Raw genomic sequence first — 26076 nt, 5'->3', positions numbered from 1 at the left:
AAAACTTGGTGCGTGTGCCCTGTTAAAAAAAAAACAAAACTGTATTTTAAAGAAGTTTTTAAAAGTACATCACCTTTGCCAATGAATTCCCCAGGTAGGTACGTCGCTGCTGGTCCTCTCAAGGATGACTGGAAGGAGGCAGCAGTGTCTGCAAATGCAACATTTTCAACATTTACAGGTAAAAGAAAATGCTACATGTAACTGTACCAATTAACAGAAGCCTGAAGTGTAACTGAGAAACAAAGCCCTGCAGCTTTCAGCTGATTTTTTTTCCTTGAGAAGACATTACACAGGCAACTAAGAACCAAATTACTCACAATCTGTTACTGTTTAGGAGGGATTTTATGAGTGTACTGAGAACACAGCTGCAGTAACAAAAAGCCATGAAGTATTTAAGGTATCAGCCTTTAAGAAAGCTGGTGAAAAACTATTTAATACTTTCTGTGCTCTCTTACATAACCATACAAACAGCAGTTTAGCATCATTATCTGATGTAAGCATGGTTTTTTAACCATCTGGAGAAGGGTATCCCAGGGAAGGGAAGGCAGGAACCTCCAGTGCTGTGTCCTCTCATTTCAATTAATGTACACATTGACTGGATGAAAAGTTTTCCCCAAATGCATCTTTTTCCCATCCAAAAAGCATTTTGATGAATTTTAGGCTGTTTAGCCACTTCTCCCCAGCACAGAGCTGGCTGCAACTACCTGTCTGCACGTAATAAAATGACACATTTAGGATGCAACAAATTTCTTACATGTGTGTCCTACTCTGCAAATATCCCTGGCCTTGCTGTTTGTGCATTAACACAACGTACATGGACAGCATCATCTGGCCAAAAACTGTGCCCAGAGGCAAATATTTTCCTTCTGTTAAGTTTCCCAACTGCTCCTCAGGGCACCATCACTTCTAGACTGAAGTTTGGGGCATGGCCTGGAGAGAGAGTTTGGGATGCTGCTGGGAAAAGGGCAGCTCAGCCGATCTAAGCTGAAAAACACAATTTCATGCTCTTGACCCACTCTGTCCACGGCTTTTTAATTGAAGGGGCAAGAAGGCCTTGGGGAGTGGGGGAGGGAGGAGAAAGAAAACTGAACTTCAGGCAGGATGGGGGGCGGCAGCAGCGGCATTTCCCTGCCATCTGGCAGCCAGCTTTCTGTGAAAAGCAGGGTTATATTTTTTAATTTCTGTCTCTGAGCACTTCTCAGTCCCCCTGTCCTGCTCTGCCCTGGCCCTTGGGTGCAGCGCTGGTGAGGCAGCCGAGCTGTTGGTGCCGGCCCTGACCCCGTGGCTCCAGGCAGCGGGTGCCAGGTGGGAGCTGCAGCAGTGGCGAGTCCAGCACTGACACGCTCGGAGGTGCTGCTGGTGCAGCACAGCACAGGCATTGCAATAAAAAGCTTCACAGGAGACCAGCTAAGAGAGAGAGAGAACTTCCCTGTAAGCAGCTGGCCCCTGAAATCTTTTCCTTCAACACAGAATTTCAGATGCAAATAACTATTGCCATCTACTGGAAACAGACTTGTGGAGCCTCAACCAGGCACCACAGCATCAGGCCAAGAGACACAAAACCCCTTCCACCATGGGGAAGGGGAGAGCACGTCACTACAGGCCATTCCTTCCACAGTAATTGATTATACACAAACTACCAAAGGCCAACTTATAGGTAAGCAAAAAATAGTCATCCCAGGGTGTGGTGTCATCATCCAAGCCCTCACCACCACCCTGGCAGCACAGCAGCCAACTGTGCAAACAAGGCCCTTCCATACCTGCTGCTGCTCCTCCCACCCTCTCTCTCATGGTGTTTCCACAGCAGCTCCAGCACAAGAACATGGAGCACGGTCTCCTTTGCTCTGGAGTGTTGGCTGGTGCTTGACAACTCCGGAGTGCTCAGTGTACAGGTTAGTGAGACAATCCTACAGCGTTTCTCACCTTCCCAGTGTGGGAAGCTTTGCAGCCCACACCAGTGCCAGGTCATACAGGCCCTGTGCAGCCCCCACTACACGTTCCTTAGGCTTTACCTTTGAGGAAGGAAGACAGAAACATTGTCCAGGAAAACAAATATTCTGTAAATGCTCTGAACAACTTCTGCACAGCTCTATACAGTCAGGAGAGCAAACAGGGCTGTACCAGTAAGTGCTCCATAACGTTCATTAGCAAACAGTTTGATCAATAAAACTGATGAACCATAATTTGTTAAGTAAAAGAAGCTGGTCCAGACACTGTGAGATCATTAGGGTTTACCAAAATAAATAGTACCTGGAATACCTGACTGGAAGTCCACATGCAGCTGGATGGTCAAGGGCTCCTCAGACTCCTCTTGAGAGATCAGCTGGATTCTTGTCAACTGAGGGATGAAACTGCCACTGATGCAGATCTCCTACTGCCACTCTTCTGATCAATTACCCACATCAGGGAAAACCCCTCCTGCAATACATCCCTGTATATTAACACCAGTCAGAAAGCGTGGATTTCTGCACGTATCTAGAATGCTATTTATTCTGACAAAAAGCCGATTTAAAACAGCGTGTGCTTAGTGTTTGAAAATATCAATGGGCTTCCTTTTCCAAAACAAAACAAGAAAGCAAAAAACAATCATACCACAGAACTTGCAGTGGAAATGGGAAATAAAAGGCAGGAGGCTGAAAGGTAATATCCCTAAACAGATGCTCCTCCCTCCTAAGGATAAGAAGAGTGTCAATATGTTAAATAGTCCTTGGTGACTGTTAAGTAATCAGGATGTCTGCAAAAGAAACAGTTTCCATTGTCATCTAGTTCTCTGCTAGCTTTGATACAGATAAAAATCAATCCAAGTAACACATATGTACATTCCCTCGTGGAATGCTGCATTCTTTTCTGCACCTCAGTCTCCTCTCTCTCTGGGTATATCCTTATATACCTCATAAACACACATGTGCGTTGTACATGAAACTGTGTGAAAGGAGAAGGAGCCTACAGACTTTCCAGGGCCTGAAAAGTTATTTACTAGCAAAGTCTGACAATTCACAAACGAGGGAAGTTTTTATCCCCAGCTATCGGTCCAGACATTGAACACAAGAGAGCAAAACACTGAAAAACCCCAGAAAAATACACAAGGAAAAATGTGATTAAATCCTAGAAGCTCAAGTAGGGGACTCTGAGGTAATCAGAAACCTCAAACAGCATTCTATATACCTTGTGGACCTCAGTCTTTTGGTCATTCCTTCCTGAAAGTAAATATAAACACTGGCACCTTATTCAAAGAAAAATATGTTATTGTGGGTGTTGGATGAACCCATTCCAACCTCAAAGAGAAACATTCCTTTACAAATACAGCAAGAAATGGACTCTGATTCTACTAAATCCCACAGAAAAACCACATGACTACCAATGGCCTTCTGCAATTCAAACTAAAATAAAGCACGTTGTTCAAGAGAGTAGTCATCTTTCACAAGTTCACCTTCATAAGTCTAGTACTCAAGTATCTGGTAAAATGAGCAGGGAAGCTCCTACTATTTCTCTGAATGCTGAGTTTGTATAAGCAAATGAGAAATCCTGGGAATTTTCAGCAAATTTTCACCTCCAACTTGCTCTGCTGTATCTTGGTTCTCATCTCACACAAAATGTCAGCAAGTTCTAATATTGCAGTCAAACTAAAACATGCTAAAAAAAGCCATGTTTTTAGCACCTGGTAATATCAGGTAATGAAGAACAGCCAGGCTCATTAACTTTTCATTGTGAAATGGGATTTTTATCAGTGCCATAAAAACAAGCAAACAAAACCCCAAATGTCTTCTGTTACACTGACAGTTGCATTTGTTCACTGTACCTGCTAATCAGCAATTAATTTAACACCACCATAACTGGAATGGAATAATGGCTCCAGATGCTATGACGAAGGAAGTTTTCATTCCTTAAAAATGTATCTTTAGGAACAGCAGAGAAGAAAGGTGCCTCAGAGAAAACAAGATTCCCTGCCAACGTACAAACTGAAGCAATGATGCAACAAAAAATTTATGTGCACAACAGCCCAAGCTAAAAACTAAGCAGTACTTCAGGTATTCATAATTGCCTCCCTGCTTATCAATGGAGGTGAAAAAATAAGTATAAGGACTCTTCTAGACTCTATGAGCAAAATAAGACCTGGTTTTATACTTAAAACATGAATAGCTCTATCTTTCAATCACTGACTTTAAATGGTAAAGGACTGTTTTCACCTTTTCTGGTGTCTGGAATTCGGAAAGCTGCTATTAGCTAATGCTAACACAGGTAAACATCTCTGTGCTAAACAAAGGCTGTTTGCTGCTCTGGTGGATTTTTAAAATATTTGTGGCATAAACACCTCCTAAAATTCTTGTATGCTTCAATCCACTCCTCCTCTTTATCATTTTCCCTATTTCTGAATTCCCAAAACAAAAGCAGACCATGTTCCTGAACATGTTCCTCTTCTGTGTCTCAAAGTGGGGAGGGAAGAGAATTAAGTGCAAAGCACATCACTCCCAGCACCAATCTTGGAATCTGGGCACTAAGGTGTCTTCAAGGGCTTCAACTCACACATCAGTCTGAGACACACCTGCTCAATTCAACTACAGTTTCATTCCCTAATTCTTCGTTCTGTTATGCACAATTTCCCTGATTAGTAACACCACTTGAAAAGAAAATATCTGGTTCCTTTCTGCTTGGTCATGGAATCTGACACTAAACAACTTACTGAAAAATACAGCATTTTGGTACGAAATGCTCAAGAAAATTTGCCTGGACAAACATTTCATAGCACAAAAAAGCTCTGTCAATTCCAGCAACACAAGAGCATGGCAACCTCCCTGCAAGCAAAGCTTGATTACAACCTGGATATAAAAAATCTACAACTATTTATTTGTACATTATTATACATCATAAATAATTGTCATACAATTGTAAAAATAAAACCCCAGTGTAACTGCTGGTGGTTCTATATGGCTGCTTTTCTGTTTTTAAGTGTTTGGGGTTTGCTGGTTGATTGATCAACTTTAGGAGCATAAAACAGTTCTCTCTAACACAAGTCTAGATTAAGGAAGTTTTATCCCAGCACAAAAACACCCAATCCATAAAACCAGAAGAATAAACACAATCCTTGGTCTTTTCTTGTTTAAGCTAATCAGCCTAATTTATTATTTTCCTGTCACCAGTTTTTATCTCAGGTTTGAGCTAATTATTCATCCATTTCTGAAAGTAAAGAAGAACATACAAAAAGAAGAACAATAGTCCAGCAAGTACAAGTCACTCAATTTACTCACCAATCAGTTTTCTTTCAACCCTTCCAGAGTCCAAACACAAGAAGTGCACAAAAATCCTGGGTTAAGTGATGGAACTTTTTGAATAATTACTAAAAAGGAACTCTGTCTACATAGATCACTTTCAAATGATAATTAAAAGAAAATGATAAATGAAAAAACATTAAAGAACTTATGGCATTAGACGGAGGACCACGGGTGAAGTGGATTCCAGGTTACATTTTAATTAAGAAAACATTCATATATTTGTCAACATGAAACAAAACATTCCAAAATCTGGTACCTTACATATTCCACATCTAGTTTGCTAATATGCAATAGCATTATTATTACTTATTTAGCCTATTCCCTACTGCCTCACAAAGGCAAAACTGATTTTGGAAGTGAAAAGCTTGCATGATATGCAGAACACACATTCTATGCATTCTTCCATTAACATACTTTTGAATGAAGTTTTTTAATGCCACCAGTCAAATTCCCCAAAATTTGGTGTCCCTACATACATTTCACTCCACAATATGCTCCACTTTGCTCCTCTAGTCCCATACTCTTTTGTGCTCTTTTCAAGAAAATAAAAAAATAATTAAAAAAAAGTTCAACTGTCAAGTGAAAAATGTCCACAGGCATTTTACACTGATTTATTAAAAAAAAAAAAAAAAAAAAAAACAAAACCATCCAGACAGCTTCTTCTTTTGGAGAACAGCTTTACATTCCTGAGAGTGAAAAACCACTGGAACAAGACTTCCTCTAAATGTTCCAGGACTTGTCAGACATTGTAATCAGGGGACTTTCCCTGTGGTTGCCGCAGTCGGATTTGTAAGGTGGAAAACGCTCCCACAGTCACGTGAAAGAAGAGCTGCCACAGGTTGCGCAGTTCGTACAGATACATGTTACACAGGCAAATCAGCCCAAAGGTCAGGAAGGATTTGGCATTCCTCCAGCCCGTGTAGTACACAAACAGGTAACACTGTCAGGAAGTAAAGAAGAAATCAGATTACCTCGTGGCAAGTAACTTTCACTGAAGAAACCCTATGTGGTCACTGAGGAATTACAGACCAAAACAAGGAAAAGCCTAAATCAAACATGTAAGAACAGTATCAATTCAGCAGTCACGGGAGGGTGAAAGTACCTGACATCAATACAAGGTTACATTTTGCTTCCACTAAACCCTTTCTGAGAACAATTCTCCCATAATAATGCAACCTGCAACGAGAGGCCCATGACAAAACAAAGTGGATGTTTGTCGCAATCTCTGGTCAAAACACACTCTCAGTTCCACCCAAACAGCGGAGAAGGAACGAGAGTCACTTCAGTCTTCTTCAGGCAAAGCCCTGGGAAGGACAGAATTCATTCCCAGGCCCCTGCAGCTGGGAATGAATACTCAGCACAAGGCAATCCCCCAGATACCTCCCAGTGTTGTGCCAGGGGTAATGCCAGGGATTAACTGGCAGATGCAGAGGTCCACGAACACCCACTGCCCTGCTTCAGCTGCTGCAACATGGATCACATTTGGAGAGAAACACAATCCTACCACATTTTAAGGGTCTGTTTCTGCACGCTGTGGTGTGACACAGCATCAGGACTGCCCTCAGTCCCCTGCTCAGCCTTCCTCCTACTGCAGCTGGAAATCTGTTCAAGTCTCTAGCCTCAGTTCCCACCTCTAAAAGGACACAGCTTTTACAAACACATTATTTTTACTTCTTCTGTTGTTGAAACTACTTCCTGAACTGCTACTCACAAAAAATTCTTTGCTCCGTTCTGGATTCTGGATGTTTCTGTCTGCTGAAGAAAGTTTTTGATGTGCTTTAAAGGCAGATAACAACTGTATTTGGGCTTACTTTCTATTCCAAATGTGTTCCCAGTGGACTTATAACCATGGTCACACAAATTTAACAGCACTCAACATCAGATTATCTAAGTGTAATTTCTGTTCTACTTGGGCATTTGCCACATTTTATCAATCACAGAAACCCTACTTAATTTTTTTTTTTTCATTTTTGATGTTTCTCAAAAAAGGGCCAAAGCTTTGTACATTCAGAATTAAACAATGACATTACTGAGTTTCCTTTATATTCTGTTCAACTCAACCGCTTTGTTATAAAGCACACATTTCCACTGCAAGGGTGGCTGAGATCAACAAAGCTACTTGGAGTTTCTGGGTATCTAAATATCCTTGGAGAGGTGAGTACTGGCAGTATCAGTAAGATTTGTACGTCCTGTCTCAAAAGCAAAGTAAAACTAGAGATGAGTAATCCACATTTCAGAACCTAGACAGAATTGTTCTGAACCCACTTGGCCATTCTGAGCAGAGTAAATGCAACCCACTTGTGCTGACAGTTTCACAGATCACAGCTAAAAGAGCAATTAGTTGGTGTCAGTATCTCAGCAATAAGAATTCAGGTGATTTCCCAGCGTTGCGGCTTCCACTGAAATGTATGAAAAAGTGTAACTGCTTCCAAGATTAAAACAAAAGTCGGGATGTGCTTTACCAAAATGATTAATAAATATGAAGGGTTGAAAAAACAAAAATATTACAGAAGTTTAAAAATTTTACTGTGACACAATGTTGAATGACTGTGCATTTTACTGAAATAGTGTTTTAAATGGGTTGTTTTTCTACTACTAAAGCAAAATGTTATCATGGCAATTACTAAGCATGCTTTTATGTAGAAGGCTCCTCCATCCCACTTCAGAGATTTAGATTTTTGATACTAAATGTTGAGAGACGACTGAAGACTCAGTTCCTAAAGCTTTGCAGTTCAGGTACAACTGAGACAGTTGTTACTTTTGTACATTTTCTTCTTTAGAAAAGACTAGAAACTCTGGAGCAACACTAGACACATCAGTGAGCCTGAAACATCGTATTCCGTGTAAGTAAGTCTCATGTAAATATTGGACTTCACCTAATGTAAAATTAAAACCAATCTGAATTCTTTAAGGCAGACGTTGATAAAAGTCAACAAGTGGTGAGGAACACAAGTTGTACTGTGACACTTTGGTAGAGACAAGTTGTAGAGAATGGAGATTACAGGTAACCCTGACAAAACATTGACTGATATAAAGGATGATATAAAAGGAAAATCCTGAGACGTTATTTTATTTGATTGCCTGACACTGTGCTAGACAGTGGCACACAGAAACAAGTAGAAATTGCATACTCCACAAGAGAATAAAAGTCAAACTAATCATAATAACAGCAACTGAGCATGACAGACATTACAGACATAGGTTAATGTAACAGCAGTGTCACAGAATGACAGATGCCAACAAGCACCAGAGTGCCTTGATATAAATTACACAGGAGAGTCAAATTCAGATGCAGAAACGGAAAACCTACAGAAATGAAAAGCATGGGGAAGTATCAGACAAGAGAAAGAAAACATGGTGAAAAGTGGCCAAAAGCTTCAAAAAGGAAGGAGATGCACATTAATGTACTAAGTGAGGAAAATCCTGGGGTGTAGTTTCTTGGTATGACAGTATTTACTTCAAATCTTCCCAAAGGGAAGAAGCAGTAAGGTATTTTTCAGATGGTTAAGTTTACTTGAACTATGCAACTACTACTTCAAGGCAACAATATAACCCCCACTGCTCCTGACTTTAGAGCAAAATTGTAAGCTCCAAACACAAAAGTAAATGTCTTCATCATCTAACTGGAGGAAAACACCAGCAAACAGAAGCGATTTTTTATCCATCTACTATATGATAATTTATGAGTAATGCAATAAAATAGAGCAGAAATTATTTTTTATAATTGCCCTATTCAAGGATCTGTAACATTTAAGAAAATATGATGACAATTTTTGCATGACTGGGTAATGTTTCTGAACTCTAGTGAATTATGCAAACAGAAAAACACACCTGGTACAAACAGGCTGCCGTTCCAAGAAAAAATGCAATAACATAGCTGAAATCTTCACCTTCATTCTGTAAGAATAAAACAAAAAGCCATGGTTTATAATGTTTCAGTTAAATACCTGATATTTATAGTATGGAAGTTATTAATTATTATATGTTAAAACACGTTAATACATTGATTTATAATAATTCCTACACTATGTGAAACCAAGAGTTAGGACTAATCAGTGCTTGCTTTTATGTCTGGGAAAAAAACCACCATGATCTGGAGTCTGACCAAAAGACCGACTCACAACAGACAACTAATGCAGAAATTTTCAAAAACCTTAAATGAAGTCCAGCTCTAAAGCTGGATACTCACCTTCTCCAGATGCCTTTGAAAACTCAAGTCTAAACACTGGTAACTAGCTTTGATATCAACTCTGGAGAATTGTGCCTTCCTCCTGCCTCTCAAAATGGAAACGAGGTAAAAGGAAAAAAACCCGAAGTGGCCACTAGGGTGGAGTAACACTCTACTCAGAGAACAACGCAGGCAATGACAGCAAACGGCAGCACAGGAATTTATCAGAGAGACTATTGGAAAATTAAGTTTTCTTGAAGGAAAAGATGGAAAAATTTACTTGAAGTGACAGCTCTTTCTACTATCCGTTTAAAAAACCAAACAAATCCTTCTAACTTATTCAAAAGGGTTGTTATAGTTTCTATAGAGCTGAGCAGAATAAATTTACATGCTCTTTGACTATTCCAACTGCATTTCCAACAAACATCTGCAACAATCAAAAACTTTCCCAGGAAAACAAAGGGTACTCATGCAAATGTTCTCCCTTGAGAGTGAATATCATTCTGAGAAGAAGGTGGTCCATTCACAAGTACAATTGTGTGTCTGCTCAGAGTATGTTCAGTGTGGAACATTTCCATCTCCAGTGCTGACTAGAAAAAACTTTGTATATCTGCACATAAGAATCACCTACAAAAGGCAGTAACTTTACACTGTGTGTATGTCTTTGCCTCCATGTCACTGCATACTTGCTGGGGTACAGCTACAGATTGTAGCAGTTCCACTGACACCCAAATAAAACCAATGATTATAAATGAAACAGTAATTCAGAGAGATGCTTTGGAATGACTTCTCAGAACACATTCAATTAATCATGCTTTGGATTATTTCTCCCTAAACTCCGTGGCTTTTCCCATAATAAAGTAAATCAAGAAAAATTTTAATGGATTTTTAGTGTGCCTCATTTGTCAGAAATGAAAATTATCTTCCATCTGTGCTGCCATCTATTACCTCCAGCTGCAATAGCATATAGAATAAAATTAACTGGCTGCCCTGGCATCACTTAAATAGGTTAATCTAACATTGGCATTCCTTTATAAAAAAAATCAGCTGTGGAAAGCAACAAAATAAGTTCTAGAAACATCACAGCAAGTGGTAGAAATCCGTTCAGTACTATTTGTACTATAGCATACTTTGAATTCATTCCTCTTTATAAACTGAGAGAATTGTACATAACACAAAAAAAATCTAATTAGGGATAAACTAGAGGTATTTGTTCACTATTTCTTCCTTGGTCTTTCTTTAAAGAAAAAAAAAAAAAAAACCAAAAACAACTCAAAAAGAAGGACCTAGCACAGAACACTTTCTTTAACCTTATTCATCTATCCATTAGTCTTCAGGAAATTCTGACACCTCAAACCTTACTGCTTATTAAGTCTTTACACAGACCAAGAGATAATTTTGAAAAGGTGAAAGGCTTAGAGACCAAGACTTGCGAGGAGCAGCTGATGAAACTGGGAGTTTTTTTAGCTGGCAGAAAAGGAGGCTCAGGAGAGAACTTATCACTCTCTGCAACTACCTGACAGGAGGCTGCAGCAAGGTGGGTGTCAGTCTCTTCTCCCAGGTAACAGGGGATGGGATGAGACGAAATGGCCTCAAGTTGCATCAGGGGAGGTTTAGATGATATTTGAAAAATTTCTTCACTGAAAGGGCTGTCAAGCACTGGAACAGGCTGCCCAGGGAAGTGGCTGAATCACCACTCCTGGAAGAATTCAAAAGTCGTGTAGATGTGGCACTCTGAGATACGGGTTTAGTGGTGAACTCAGCAGTGCTGGGTTAATGGCTGGACTCAGCTCTTTTCCAACCTAAATGACTCTATGATTCTGTACAGTCTATAAAGGTACATGTTTGAATAAAAGGATTATCTATTAGCCAAGCTAGAGGATTACCATTTTTTTTTTCAGAAAAATTCCATGGGCTTTTTAGTTTCTATGTCTACCACCACAACAGACCCATTAAATGGCACAGAAGTCCTTTTTCTTGAGGTAACACACATGAACTTTGTGTGCATCCCTGAAAGCACTACCAGCATATTTCACCTGAATTGCTTAAACTCATAAACCACTGTTAGTGACGTTGTAGCAGTGAGAATACAAACAGCACAAGAAATGGAATAGAAAGAAACTGAAAGGCTACAGGGAAGGTCAGAGCAGAGAGTTTACAGGAAAAAAAATGGGTTTTGGGGAGGCTGTTTGGTGAGGGGGATGTTGTTGTTTAAGGAGGTGAGTTTAGAAGAAATCACTTGAAAGTTTTCCCTGACATTGATCTTTTCAGCACACGAACAGAAATAAGCATCCTAGTTAAGATGGTTAATTAAATAAATACAAACAAAACAAACCAAAATGTTTACAGAAAAAAAAATTTACAAAACCTGTTCAAAGGTGCAGGCTCTGTGGACTTTAAAAAAAAGAAAAAAAAGAAAAAAAAACTGGCCAGATTTTCAAAGCTGTTCATCATTTCACTCAAATGCTTTTAAATAGCATCTATAGAAATTAAACGCCTCATACCCTGGCATAAATTTAGAAAACAGAACATTATGTTCACATACTCACTGCTACCAAGGTACCAGGGAAGGAGTTGGCCACCCACTTTCTACTGCTGTTGAAACTCAGAGCCTCAATGAATGAGGCACCACACTCAAAAAGGATGCTCTGGTCACAAACAATACAGGTTTCATGAACAGAGGCCTGACCTCACAAATACTGTTTCTGAAAATAAAACTGGCAAGACTTAGTTCACATAGCATCTTCTAGGGTGATAGTTATGATTGCTGTGGTGCATAACTTTTAAACTCACAAAATGTACAATACCTGGAGAAGGCTTTCTATGGCATGAAAGCCACGAATTAAATTCAAAGCTCCACACAACAGACTAAGCACAAATGAGACAATCCCTGGCAGAGTCACAGGTTCCAGACGCTGATGAGGAGCTGCAAAGCAGAAGATCAAAAAAAAGATATCAAAGGTCAAAGCAATGCCTTTAGAAATTCAGTAAAAGAGTAATCTCATTTTTCTGTGACTTCTAGCTCAAGGGATCACCAATGCAAACCACAAAATGTCAAGTTTTTTTCTAAAAAGAAGAAGAAACGTTTTAAATATTTCAGCACAAGGTTTAACAAAAAGTAAACTTTCCTTCAGTTCACATATATAATTGTCTTTTTATATTTAGTCTTATTTCAATACGTTCCATTTATTCAGTATGGTACTGACAGCTGCTCAAACATGCCAGGAAATCAACAGTAAAAGATGCACTCACTAGTGAAATCCATCCACAATTAGTAACCAGCTAGTAAGTCACGTACTTGAGAGCTTCTCTCACAACCTGCACTCTTTAACACGAATGCATCAGTGAGATATTGAGACTGATTCAGTTCGTTTGCTGAACAGAACACTTTGAGGCAAAGCTATCACAGTCCCTTCCCTTAAAAAATATGGCCAACTGAGTGCTACAGAAGACAGAAAAAGCTCTGAAACTAAACCAGTATCTATATTTCAACCTTACACAGACCTTCCAGATAGTGCTTACAAGTCTCTTACAAACCACATTAAAATTCAAACAGCCTTTCTTTCCAAGCACACCCACTCCTCCAGGCTTATCTAGGGTCACAAGTATGTAACAGTTGTGTATGTTCCTCATTACTGTCCCTTTCCATAATTAATAACAGAAAGCAAATGTGAAAAAACAATGCAAAACTCTTAATAGTCTGGGCGACACTGGGAAAACAATGTGACTGCTGAGCTGTACTCAAATTGTTCTGTTCAAATCAACCAAGTGTAAAGATGTGAACAATGAGGTTAATGAACTGTAACATTAATAGAGAGAGGGGTGTCAATCCTGGTTGTTTGCATTGCACAGACTCAGGAAAAAGGTTTTTCAAACAGTTTATGAAGTTACAGAACCTAAAGAAAAAAAACCAACAAAAGTTATTTCACATTGATAAGCAGGCAGGGCTGTATAATTATGAGTGTACAATAACACAAAAATAAAACACAGGACGAGTTCAGTTAATTCATTTGTGCTGAATTTAATAGTGTAATCAGTTGGAGGCTTTTTAAACAAAAGCATAACCCATGTTTAACTTTGAGAGCTCGTTGCTTTTCTAACTGTAGGGCACATTACTCCCAGCAATCACTCAGTTAAGGTTAGATATGCTATTTGCATACCAAACCACTCTTTTTCAATGACTCCTAACTGGTTGTTTTGTTTTGGCTTTTTTAAACCATCTCATCTAGAGTGGCAAAAAACTGAGGGTGTATGTGACTGTTTTTAGCCAAAAGTAATTCCGTTTCACTAACTGATGGATAAAATTAGTTCACTGCTCTCTACTCACAGTTCTCCCTCCAGACAATCTCATTTTCCCCGTGTCCTGGGTAACTTAAAACCATTGTGTGTTAAAAGAGTACTTAAAACACCTCTTTGAGAACCCTGAGAGGGAAAGTAGAGTCTCGTCAGCTAAATCAAGATGGTCTATGAGGGATCACACATTACTATTTTTTCTTTCTTATTAAAACATGAAAACAAATCCAAAAAACGTGAAGGACATCGCATACCACTACTGATGTCAATAAACTCTCCAGGGCTTAACAGATTCTAGTGTTACAATCAAAGTGACAAGAGTCATTTATACACTAAAAGATGAAGGCAAAACTAAAAGAATGAAGAATGGATATAAGAGAATGCAGGGTAAAGGGCAGCTGGCTTTTAGTTGGTATATCAATCTAGAAATATGATAAGTGCCATTTCAAAAATCCTCGATTGAGATAAAGCACAAATTCTGAATTTAATGCTGGCATTTAAAAAGAAAAATTCAGAAAATTTACACAATATGAGAAACTGCACTACTTGTAAGGATGTTCATTTAAAACTAAAATGTCCAAAAAAACCCAAAAACATGAAGTATGCCATCAGGCAAAAAATAATTTCGATTTGACAACTGTTCCTTCATTGAAAAAAAGCTCAAATAATAACTTTATCCTAACCTAAAACATCACACATCAGCATGCTGTCACCCTATTTCTAATGCCTGCCAACACCTACATTCACCTCTGAAGCAAAATTCCATCTATCATCTGAGCACTTTATGCTTCACACATCCATAATTACCCCTATTTCTCACTACACAGCACAACTTTCTCTGAAGGAGAAGGACTGCTATTTTCAATTACTTTCACAACACAGGAGGCCTGGGCACTACACTGTGGCTACAGAAGCAATTACAGTCCAAGTGACAGCCAATGCTTCCCAGCACTGGCCAAAACTAATGCATCCAACTCTGCCCTTCTGCATAACAAAACAAAGTTTGCCTCCACCCAACTCCCCACCTCTGCACGCTCTCCAACCTGATTTAACATACTTGATGCACTTATAGCAAGTCTTAGTTTTTAACTGGACAGCATATTTAGGAAATTACACTAGGCAAACCATATCTTATTGTGACAATTTGTCCTTAGAGCAAAGGAGAAACTCTGAAGTCTAGCCAACTGAGTGGGCAGCAAACATCCAGAGAAAGTTCTTTTCAAGGGTGGAGAGAAGTGATGAATGTAAAGGATTACAAAACTATTAGCAGACTTGCTAAAATAGACACTGTTATTCAATGCCATCTAAAATGTGAAGAGCTGAAGAAGGAGCAAAGTGCAAACCTCTCATAATGCACAGCTCTTTGATGGTGAGTTTCTACAGCAACTCAAGGAAGGAAGTGGAAAACTGAACAGAGATCTGTGGAATTCACAGGAAGAAGAAAGTTTAAAGTAACTCAAAAAGAAACAGAAGAAAGTCAATATGGAAAGAAAAGAGGACAACAGAACTGTTTCTGTAAGAAGTTTGGGAGAGGTAGGTGAAAAAAATTAGAAGGTTACCTGTCAATTACTGTTACAGTAAAAAGGGAAATGGTCCCTATGCATTTCAATTAGGCCCATATGATCTTCCAGCACTTTTGCTCAAAAAGGTGATAAAAAACTCATCTCCCACTACATGACCAACTTTTAAAAAAACATCCAAATCTGACACAGGCTGAGTTCTCTCACGCTTATTGCTTTTTCTTCTCCCAGCTGCAGCAAGTTCGAATATGGACAATCAGTTGCCACTTCTGCCACCATAATCCCCAGGGCAAGATTACACCAGAGCAGTAAGATTAAACCACAATACAAGCATCAAAAGTGGTTAAAGGATGGTATCACAGCATTACACCTTTAAAAACAACCCACATAGGTAAGTAGGAGATGATTAAAGGTCTGCACAGTACTGCTTAGAAGATTCCACTCTTTTACACAATTTAAACATCTTTACACTTTTTCTTTCTAGATTCTTTTCCAGAATCTAACCCTAATACTGTTGAACTGCAAATACAGAGATTGTAAGCTATTTCTACACTGTCTCGTAGCACCTGGAATTCTCAGCATCGGGGCCCCAGAGTGCAAATAGGGCACCCCAGTGATTTTGTTTGGTTTTCATTTCAGTAGAAAGCAGTTTTCAATCTTCTAGAGTAATCCTTACGAGTAAGTACGTAATAAAGATAATGCACTGGCAAAAAGATCCTATTAACACATACGTATATATAAACTGCACAAAATTAAGCTAATCTCTTTCATTACAAAACTGTAGGAAGTATTTAGATTTATGATTGCAATTCTAGGATTTATGATTGCCCCCTGACACTGTACAGTATCAGGCAGTGTATGCCTGCCCAGGATACCTTACAGACAGAGGAAATCTGGGTGGGGGAGGGGAAGAGAAAGATATTAACTAATTAAAATCAACACTTCCTTCCATTCTATTTATGATTTTGCTTCACTGAACTTGGAAGACTGATATCAGATGATGTCAGGTTCACATGTGGAGTCCACATATTAGTGCAAGGATCTGGCAAGTTTTTAAGTTTTTGTCCTGCTGAGAAACATCTGAAGGTTGGCCTCAAACTCATTCAGTGCGTTCACTTAACAGCACAAACCTTTAACCCAGGCCAACCACACAACTCCGTATTTACCTCCAACGTGAACCAAATTAAAGTTTAAAAAATTAATGACTACTTATATGAATGTGTCCATTTTATACAAAATTGCAATTCTTAACACAGTACACAAGGCACCCATTTTAGCGAGTGCATCTTTTAGCCAGCACAGCCCTTTGGATTTTCACCACGGCAGATGCTTCCTAAAGTGATGCTCCTCCCTCCAGCTGCTCCAACTCCTGACACTATGCTCTCAGCTTATGCCATCACTGAGTCTCACTGGGAAGAAATAATAAAAATTTTCAAAAATCTCGAAAGGTCAGAAAAAGAAAGATCATCTTCTTGTTAAGATCTCATCTTCATTTGCAGTATTTTTTTCCCCCCAATAAAGCACTCCACTGAACAGACCCATTTCTCCCTCTGAGTGCCTTGGGAAGATGTGCACTTTGAGCAGGGGACAATGCAGACATCTAAGCTAAAATGCACATAAGGTCATGGCAGCTTTATGCTTTACAGCCACAAAAAAGCTTTTTTTTTTTTATTTTTAGAAAAGAAAAAAAAAAAGAATTCTTCCACTCTGTCTCATTTAAGGATACAAAACCAAAAGTCTGGAACTTACCTGCAGATATCTTACCAGTGCCCTTATACTCCCCCACAGACACATGTGCAAAGCCATTCGCTGAGCCAAGTTCTGACACAGAAATTTGGTAGGGTGGTCTCAGTTTGATCTCTGTCTGCATATCAGCAAGATTCATCTTTGTTGATAAAGAACGTGTGTTATTGTATCTCTGTTTGGTCCTCTGAATGAAATTATCTGTGTAAAATTTAAAATAAAAAGGTGTATTTTTGTTAAATAATCCAAGACTTTTGTTAAATAATCCAAGATCATGCAGCTCTGTGTACTGCACACTTCACAAATTGAAACATATTCTTTGAAATGTTTGCATTTCTCTTGAATTTTTAACACTATTTCTGGTTTTTGCCCTAATACCTCATGGGTTATTTAATTCTGCAATTAAAAAAAATCTAACCTCTAGAAATCTAATTACTTAATAAGTGTGAATAAACTAATGACTTTTCACTGCATGAGACAATGCATTTCTAGTACAATGGGTTTACTGCATTTATTCCAGCTTTTCTGCTAGTTTACTAAATAACCTTATGAAAAAATTAACTCTGGCACTCAAGTGTGAATGTACTTGAGTATGAAACATGCATGCAAAATATTCAGAAGGAGAAAAAAAAATACATATTTAAGCTGTAATAGAGTTAAATTCTAACTTAATAACTAGTAGAACAAAGGCATTGGGGGAAAAAAGTGTTCATAGAAATTTCCACAAGGAAGACAATAATGTTATACAGAAATTGTTAATAACTGACTGACTGAATTACAGACAGGAATTAACCAACCGGAATATCTGCCCCCGTATTTCTCAAACTGCTGTTCTTTTTGCTCTGATGTGTTTTATAAAAGTATCTAAAATAACTGCCTAATATATAGCATTAAAGCAACATAAATTAATGGAATTTGTAACAACTCTTATCTAGTATATATGAGATGAGCTACATTTGGAGTTTTCATGACAGGAGATTAAATGCTTCACTACATCATAAGATAAATAAAAATGTTTCCTTTCACGTACTGAACAAAAGTTACAGCACAGCTAAGAGCAAACATGGAACTCCAATCTTTTACTTGAGAAATTTATGAAGCTCTCTGACTTCATAGGTTAAGTATTTCAACAGGTGTGAAGTCAAACAACTCCTAGTATTATTAACTAGGAGAAGATAAAATCCAGAGTTGGTCACAGAAGGTTCAAATCAAAACCTACTGGAATGAACAGAAAGATTACGAAGAGTTTGGATAAAACTCTAATAAGCCTAATTTAACGCCCAACTGAAGAGTTGATTCTAACAGGAGTTAATTCAGATTCTAAATCTGCCTAAAATACAGCTATAAACTGCCTTGGACATTTTTGTTTCATGTGCATTAAGTTGCACATCTATTTAAATACTCATTTGTCTTAGTGTGAGAATAAAGGAGGAAAAAAAGTCAGATCCTTACCAAACTCTATAAAACAGTATGGTCTGATTGCAGTATTTGTCTTCATCATATTGTAGGTAGTGATGAACTCTTTCTGAAGCTCATCCAGGAAGCAGAAAGCCAGGACACTGGGATAATTTTCAGTGCACAACATCATGTAGCTTACTCCCAGGGAACTTATAAAGCTAGAATTCAGAAAACATATTTCACATTTCAAATTTAAATCCAGTGAATTAGCTGCTTCTCTGGTCTGATCTAATATTCTACAATCAGAAAAACAAAACTTTATCTGGGGTAGCAAAGGAATTAATGTTTACTGAAAACTCCAACACTATTCTGGAAGAAAAATTTACTTTTAGGTTATGTTCTTCTTTGACACCACACTGTACAATCTTATGAGAGGCTGTATTACACATATATGTGTATGTATGTGTGTGTGCATACATATATACACACCTCCATGAAACAGAAAACAACAAAGCTTCTGGGATACAGAAACACAGCGAGTTTGTCTCGTAATAGCTTTTCACTCATCTCAGTTTTCAATATACATATTCCCTGCTGCATTTAGGCAATTCATTAGAGTTCAGGTTTTCATGGCATATATTAATTTCTTCAAAGTCTTGGTGGATAACATACACTGTTAAAAGTAATCAAAGACAAAAATAATAAAAACTATCCTGACTAAGCCTTATATCTCATTCTTAGAAGTTTCTTTTAAGCTAATCAGTTCACAAGCCAACTACAGCTGAGGTCTTTAAAAAAAAAAATTACTAGAACAATTTAGTCCATCCTGGGCCTAATCCCAAGAAATGCTGGAAACTCACATATCCCAATGGGAGATGGAAAGGGCTGAGCACTTTCTAGGATCATTCAGGTGGTATACTTCCCACCACTGTAACTTCCACATGGTTACTATGGCTTAGGATGAAATTATTCACCTGATTAAAAGTGGAACATGTAATCAGAATTTAGCTCAGCTGAAGTGCAAGTGAACTACCAACTACACACAGGTGCACCTTGTTACCAACACTAAGGAGAAGGATCACATACAAAGCAAAAATCTGAGTAAACAACAGATTCAAAGAATTATTTCACAATAATCCAGGTTTCACACTGTGAAATAATTATGGAGTTATGTTTGGTTTTTAGCACATGTTTCTCTGAATCCAACAGAAAGCCTGAAGGTACAACAAGAGCGTCTAATGTAAACATCCTAATGAGATATTACAGAACTACCGGTTATGAAAGTATTCAGGTACCTTTTAAAAGTGGTCGACTGAAAAAAGAAAACAAATGAGTACTAGCTGAAGTAGCAAGACCACAAAAGTCTGGTCATTTTCATGTAAGAATCAACCTTGAAACTAAAAGAAATACTTATACTAGGTAAAGGACTTCAATATTTATAAAAACACTGTCTATTTCAAACTACAATCATAGAATTATTTGTTTGGAAGGGATCTTAAAGATCCAACTTTCGCTAGACCAGGTTGCTTAAAGCCCCATCCAGCCTGGTCTTGAACATTTCCAGGGATGGAGCATCCACAGCTTCTCAGGGCAACCTGTGCCAGCACCTCACCACCCTCACAATAAAGAAATTCTCCCTAATATCTAATCCAAACCTGCCCTCTTTCAGTTTAAAGCCACTCTCCCATGTCCTATCACTACACACCCTTGCAAAAGAACTTCCACCAAAATTTAAGTAGTCTTCAAGTCTTTCTGCAGTTTCTTAATTTTAAATTTCTGATAACGTAAATACTGCCAATAATTTATCTTAATTGGATTAAGCATTTCCAAGGTGAACTCTTAACATTTTAACTAACAGACAGACACAACACAGGATGTTGCAAATACATAAAAGAGAAGCCTTACTTTATATTATACTGTCCAGTTTTCAGGGTACACCTATCAGGCAGCTGAGAAAGTTTCTTTGCGAGCATTTTAAAATACTTTCTACATTCTTGCATTCCCGTGCTCTGCTCATAATCAGTGGATGCAGACAGTGGGAGCCCATCCCTCACACGGACCACAGAGGCAGACAAGATCATAGACATTGCCAACAGAGTTAACGACAACCTACAACAAAACACAGATCAGGGGCAATCAGAATTAAGGTAAAAGCAGAAACAACGGAGTCAACTGCGATCAATCAAACTTCCCAAGCTGTGTACTGGGTTCAGGCTTCAAACAAGGCACAGTAAGGATTTTCAACTATAACTCCAATCTGAGTCCTAACTGAGCAGGACCTATTAGTCTACACGAACCACAGAGCAGTTCTTCAAACCTTACATTAAACAAAACATTCAAAAGTTCAGCAAGACAAGCATTAAAGGAAGGATTATTTATCTGCTAAGTATCAGTACACAAGTGGGCGAACTGCTAGAATTTATATGAAGCCAAAAGCAAACACTTCCTCAGCTCTTAACACTGCTCTGCAGACTCCTACCATGTACTGCACCTATCACTTCAGAGACTATGTAAAAATATTTTTGCCTCCCTCGGCTGATGGTACCCAAGTTCCATACAGTCACAAACTGCAAAAGGAAACAGATTTCTGAATACAGCTGAAATATGCTTTTGTGTGCAATCCTGACATGTTTACAGCACCTTTCACACTATGACGTTAAGGGTGCTTTACAAGCCTCAGAGACTGAAGGACTGTATTCTCAAAAGTCAGGAACCCAAATTTTCCCCAAATAACACTGCCTCTTCATAAAAAGAGATGGAACAGCTATTTTTTCCCTGAACTCTCACCATCTCTATTTCCCACTACCCAAAGGTTACATAGGACATTTAATGAATAATCAACAATATTCAGGTTTTTCAAGGTTATTTACTCTTCAGAGATAAAGAGGCATATAATAATGAAAGCACTGAAAATGTGTTGTCATTTTCAGTGTAAGAAATTCAGCTTCATCAGCTTCATCAACTTCAACCTCCTTTGAGATGCATCATATTAGCTGAATAAATTCCAAATTAATACCCTCTTATTTTACTGGAACAGCATATCAGACTTTCCCCAAAGTCATAAAAGCAGTGGAAGCCGCTGTTGCCTGTAGTCTGCTGAATACCTCTGGGCTTTTATCAGGTGCACTTGTTATTTCAGCACTTCACAAGAGAATTCCCTCCTGTACCGAGTGCTTTGATCATCTGGACACAAAAACAATAAACAACCCCAACTTCAGGACTTGCTCTAGATCAGCCTGCTGGCACAAAGCATTCAAGAAGCTAAACACACAGTTCTAGAAACTTTTCCCTATCTCTGAGTTCATGCACGTACTCCCAGAAGGACAATTCACACGGAATGCACACAGATCCATTTTCTTAACTATGCTGCTCCCCACATAACCAAGGCAGCAGCTCAAGAGCAGGACAAAATTGCAGAGGAGCTTTAAACTGTAATGGTTCTCTGACAATAACCATCTCTACCACTTGGAACTCAATCCTGACAGGGACTTTTGGGAGCTATATCAATATACACAAAAGAACAACGATGTGATAGCCAAGTTTAAATACCCCCTCATTAACTTACCTGTACAAAATGTAATTTCATGGATCTGCATTTCCTCTGATGAAACAAATAACTTTGTTAGCACCTAAAGTGAAGAAAGAAACAAAGCTCCATGTCCTGTTTCAGGAAAAGGTAGTGAATACGACTGCACTGCAGGAGAAACTCTGAATCCTGTAGCCAGCTCTCAGAAGAAAAAATATTGTTCTGTTCACTTTTAAAATTATCTCGATGGTTAAAGTTCATGTTGAGCTATCTGATGAGAGAAGAACAAAAAGAAAAATTAATAAATGAATTTACTGGCTAACAACATTCTTCAGCTTTCTGTGAGGACATACTTATTGGAAATGCCTGAACATATCCAAGGGAGGTTACTCACAAGGTACTCAAAGAAAAAGAAAACTAGAATAACAGAGATATTGTTTCTGCGTTCTTTAAGTGAAGCTCAGGAAGTCCCATCGCTTCAGCCATTTAAAATGGGAAAACATGTTATCTGCCTGCACAGTACACGAGTAAGTCAGGGTAACACAACCTTTGACTCTGATCCCATCATTTACCTCACACTCTATGTGTAATTATTTTGTAATATCCTCTGATCAGGACACTTTGGGAACATAACACAACACAACCACAGCTGTATTTCCAAAGCATTAAGATTTTCAATATTCAACCTTACCATAGATGCTTTGCTCCTACAACTGCTAAGGACAAAGAATATAAATACCACTAACAACAGCATGTATGCACAGAAAACAGACAAAGGATAAAGACATCTTGAGAGGTATTCTTTCAACTTTTATGTCTACTCTATATGTAAATAAATATTTGCATAAATCTAGAACAAAACTTCCTTAAAGACTCCTATTCACATTTAGAGAAATTAGGTTCTCTAACAGGAGATAAGCCTCCATTGAAACCTTAATATATTCTCTTATATACTACAAAATCACATAAGGTAAAAATTGTGTTTAGATGAATGATCTTAAGAACATCAGTCAGCCAGGTTTTGTTACCATCATCTTAAAAACCCACCCAGTGAAAATATGTACTTTTTCCTCGGCTTCCTAACAGCAAAACCAGAAAACTAGCTAAAAAAATGATGCCAATAAAAGAAAATCACTTTGGTTGCAAGATCACACATATGTCAAGAGATGTATAATACACATACTGTAACAGAACATTCAGCCTTACTTGAAAATGTATTAACATAAGAACAAAGTTTACTAAATCTTCAAAATGAAAGAGCTGCTTTACTCAGCTCTCAAAACAGAACAGCTTTACAGGAGTCAAGCGGTAAATCTGATATAGACTTACACAGGTAGAGACTGAAGAACGAACATTAAGGATATGGTAGTGGTTTTAGAACTGCTTTAAGTGTCTTTTTTAAACATTACTCAAAACTGCATGAAGTAATTCACCAAACTGTTACACATTTCATACATTTTCCTCCAAAAATTCTATATGCCTCAACCACCTGAAGATGACAGAAGACTGCATTTCCACTACAAATGGTCTATAAGTCTCTTACAGGTGCAGGGAAACGAAGAGGGATCAGGTTCACGGTCTCATTCCATAACAGAACTGAAGAATGCCAAGTCCAACCAGCAGGTGTTTGGCTCACAGGTACCACACTTCTTCACAAAACATCACCAACCTTGTCACAAGCTGTTGTCAATGCTACAAAGTCATATGAATTCAAGAGGCAACTGGAAAAATCCACAGAAAGACTAGCAGGATTATTAAAACCAAACCACTGCCCTCTGTTCAGCATGACTCTGACCCCAAAACGATCACCAACAGCAAGAGTACACCACGGAAGCATCACTCCATGCTTGCACTGTTCTTATGTTTCCCCTAGTCAGTATCTAATTCTGCCTCATCTTGATTGATTTTCCCTTACGGTGCTTCACAGACCTCCCTGCAAACAAGGACTGGGAGAACTCATGGAAAAGAGGAACATGGAGAAAGCTGGCCACAGACAGGTAAATATCAGCTGAATGGCCATTCCTCTGTTACTCCACCTTCCCAAGAGCTGTCCAACTCCTCGTACACGTCAGCATCCACTGCTTTCACAAAAAAACGATTAGCACGTGTCTGGTTTCATTTTCTCCCATGCACAGGAAACCTCAGATGATGGAAACCAGAGCCTGTTCCACTGTACATTTTGTTCTGAAGATATATTCAATTATATCTTGTTTATTTCTGTGTTATGACTGTACTCAATCCTAAGGCAGCATCTGGAAAAGTTTTAGAAAGTGGCACGTGTTCCAGTCTTTTGTAACTAACTGGTCCTGTTTGTGATCTGACAGTAATTATTTTAGACCGATCTGCCAACATCTCATAACATTTTTTACAGGTGCTAACTATTTTTTACAAGTGACCTGTGACTACAGTTTCCTCAGGATACTCCCATTTTTTAAAGAAGTCTAGCTTCCCAAAGATTGTAAGCAGATCTAATGTAACAGCAAGCCTACCCTCCCGCACCTGCCAGCCTTCAGTATCAACTTAACCAAGGCACTCTTGCCAGGATGCCTGCCTCTCATGACAGCCTTTCATAAACCATAAAATTGGGAAGTGGGTGCAAGCTGCACTCCTGCTTGACACAGAATGAAGATACAGGTTCTGTGCTTGCTTCAAGTGTACGTACGTAATAGTCTCACACAATCTTTTGCCCCTAGTTCTGAGGGTCGTGACAGCTGCATTATGCAGGCAGGAGTCTTTAATTCTTCCACACTACAGCACACTTCAGAAATCCGTGTAACAAAGTAAAGCACTACAGAAGAACACCACAAATAAAGCCACTTCAACACCGTCAGGTACGCAAGGAAATAACCCTAAACGACTAACCCACGGAATCCTTCCCATAGAGGAGAAACAGACCTCAGAAGCAGAACCAAGATCACAGAATCAAATCTGTCGGAAAGGATCATCGAGTCCAACCTAGGACCCAACACCACCGTGTCACCTAAAACTAAACGCCACGTCCAGTCTTTCCTTAAACGCCTCCAGGGATGGTGACTCGCCACCTCCCTGGGCAGCCCATTCCGATGTCTAATCACCCTTTCTGTGAATAAATTCTTCCTGATGCCCAAACAATCCTGAAAAACTAAGGGAACGGAACAAGCCGCATCCCAAAGTTTGGGAACCTGACCCCTCTCATCCACCACCTACTTACGTGGCAGCTCCGACACGACCACTCGCACCCCGCGCCGCCGCGGCAGAGGCGCTGACCCGGCGGTCGGTGCCTCGCACGGGTGCGCACCGCGGAACTTTCACACACCCTGCTGCCGAGCGCGGAGCGGCCCCGCCGCCCCGGCTCCCGCTGCCCGGCGCCTCCCGCGCCCGCCCTGCCCGCCGCCACCACCCCCGCTCCGTGACAGCGGCGCCGCGGTGCCCGGGGCTGAGCCACGAACGCAGCCGGCCCTGAGGCTCGGCGGCCGGGCCTGGGGCCGGCCGCGGCGGGCGGGCAGGCGGGAGGGGAGGGGACAGGAAGGGAGGGGAGGCTGTGCCATGCCGGGCAGTGCCAGCCCCGCGTCCCGCGGTGCCGGAGCCGCCCCTGCCCCTCAGGGCGCGGGGGGCGCGGGCCGTACCTGGGCACGGCGGCTGCGGCGGCTCCCGCCGGGCATTGTGGGAGCGGACACGTCCGCGCGCGCCCCGCCGGCGGCGCAGCGACCCCGCGCGGGGCGGCCCCGCCATGGCGGGCGCGGGGGAGAGGGGCGGGGCCGCCGTGAGGGAGCCCCGCGGGGCCGCCTCGCACTATCCTAATCGGCGCTTAGTTTATCACCGAATCAGTGAGGTTGGAAAAGGCGTCTTGAGTTCGTCGAGTCCCGCCTGGGACTGAGCGCCACCGAGCACCAAATGACGCGCTCAGTCTTGCCTTAAACGCCTTCAGGGATAGGGACTCCCACCACCTCCCTGGGCAGCCCCGTTCCAATGTCTGATCACCCCTTTCTGTGAAGAAATTCCTCCTCGTGTCCAGTCTAAACCTCCCCCGGCGCAGTTTAAGACTAAAAGTCCTCTTATCGTGTCGCTGGTTACCTGTGAGAAGAAGCCAACACCCCCATAGCTGCAGCCTCTTCTCGGGTACTTGTGGAGAGCAATAAGGTCATCCCTGAGCCTCCTCCTCTCCCCGATAATTGGCCT

At 39.9% G+C, this 26076-nt stretch overlaps 1 protein-coding gene across 3 annotated transcripts; it reads right to left on the bottom strand.

Moving 5' to 3' along the window:
* Positions 1–5447: 5447 nt before the first annotated feature.
* On the bottom strand, positions 5448–25631 carry SEC22A (SEC22 homolog A, vesicle trafficking protein). Of its 3 annotated transcripts, none has more exons than XM_050339637.1 (8): positions 25524–25631; positions 21958–22189; positions 20298–20501; positions 18447–18610; positions 17001–17195; positions 12246–12364; positions 9102–9167; positions 5448–6210 (listed from the first exon to the last, which is right to left on the bottom strand). In XM_050339637.1, exons 3-8 carry the CDS (start codon positions 20477–20479, stop codon positions 6010–6012), a joined length of 927 nt encoding a protein of 308 aa, XP_050195594.1. In that variant the 5' UTR covers positions 20480–20501; positions 21958–22189; positions 25524–25631; the 3' UTR covers positions 5448–6009. The 3 variants fall into 3 exon arrangements, with proteins under 3 accessions (XP_050195594.1, XP_050195592.1, XP_050195593.1); XM_050339635.1 differs by lacking the exon at positions 25524–25631 and adding an exon at positions 25109–25261; XM_050339636.1 differs by lacking the exon at positions 25524–25631 and adding an exon at positions 23462–25052.
* Positions 25632–26076: the final 445 nt, after the last annotated feature.

The sequence above is a fragment of the Myiozetetes cayanensis genome, unplaced genomic scaffold, assembly GCF_022539395.1.
Source record: "Myiozetetes cayanensis isolate MyiCay16 unplaced genomic scaffold, myiCay2020 scf9, whole genome shotgun sequence".
Lineage (NCBI taxonomy): Eukaryota > Metazoa > Chordata > Aves > Passeriformes > Tyrannidae > Myiozetetes > Myiozetetes cayanensis.
Note: the sequence above shows the minus strand (reverse complement) of the source record. Positions and strands in the feature narration are given on the sequence as shown.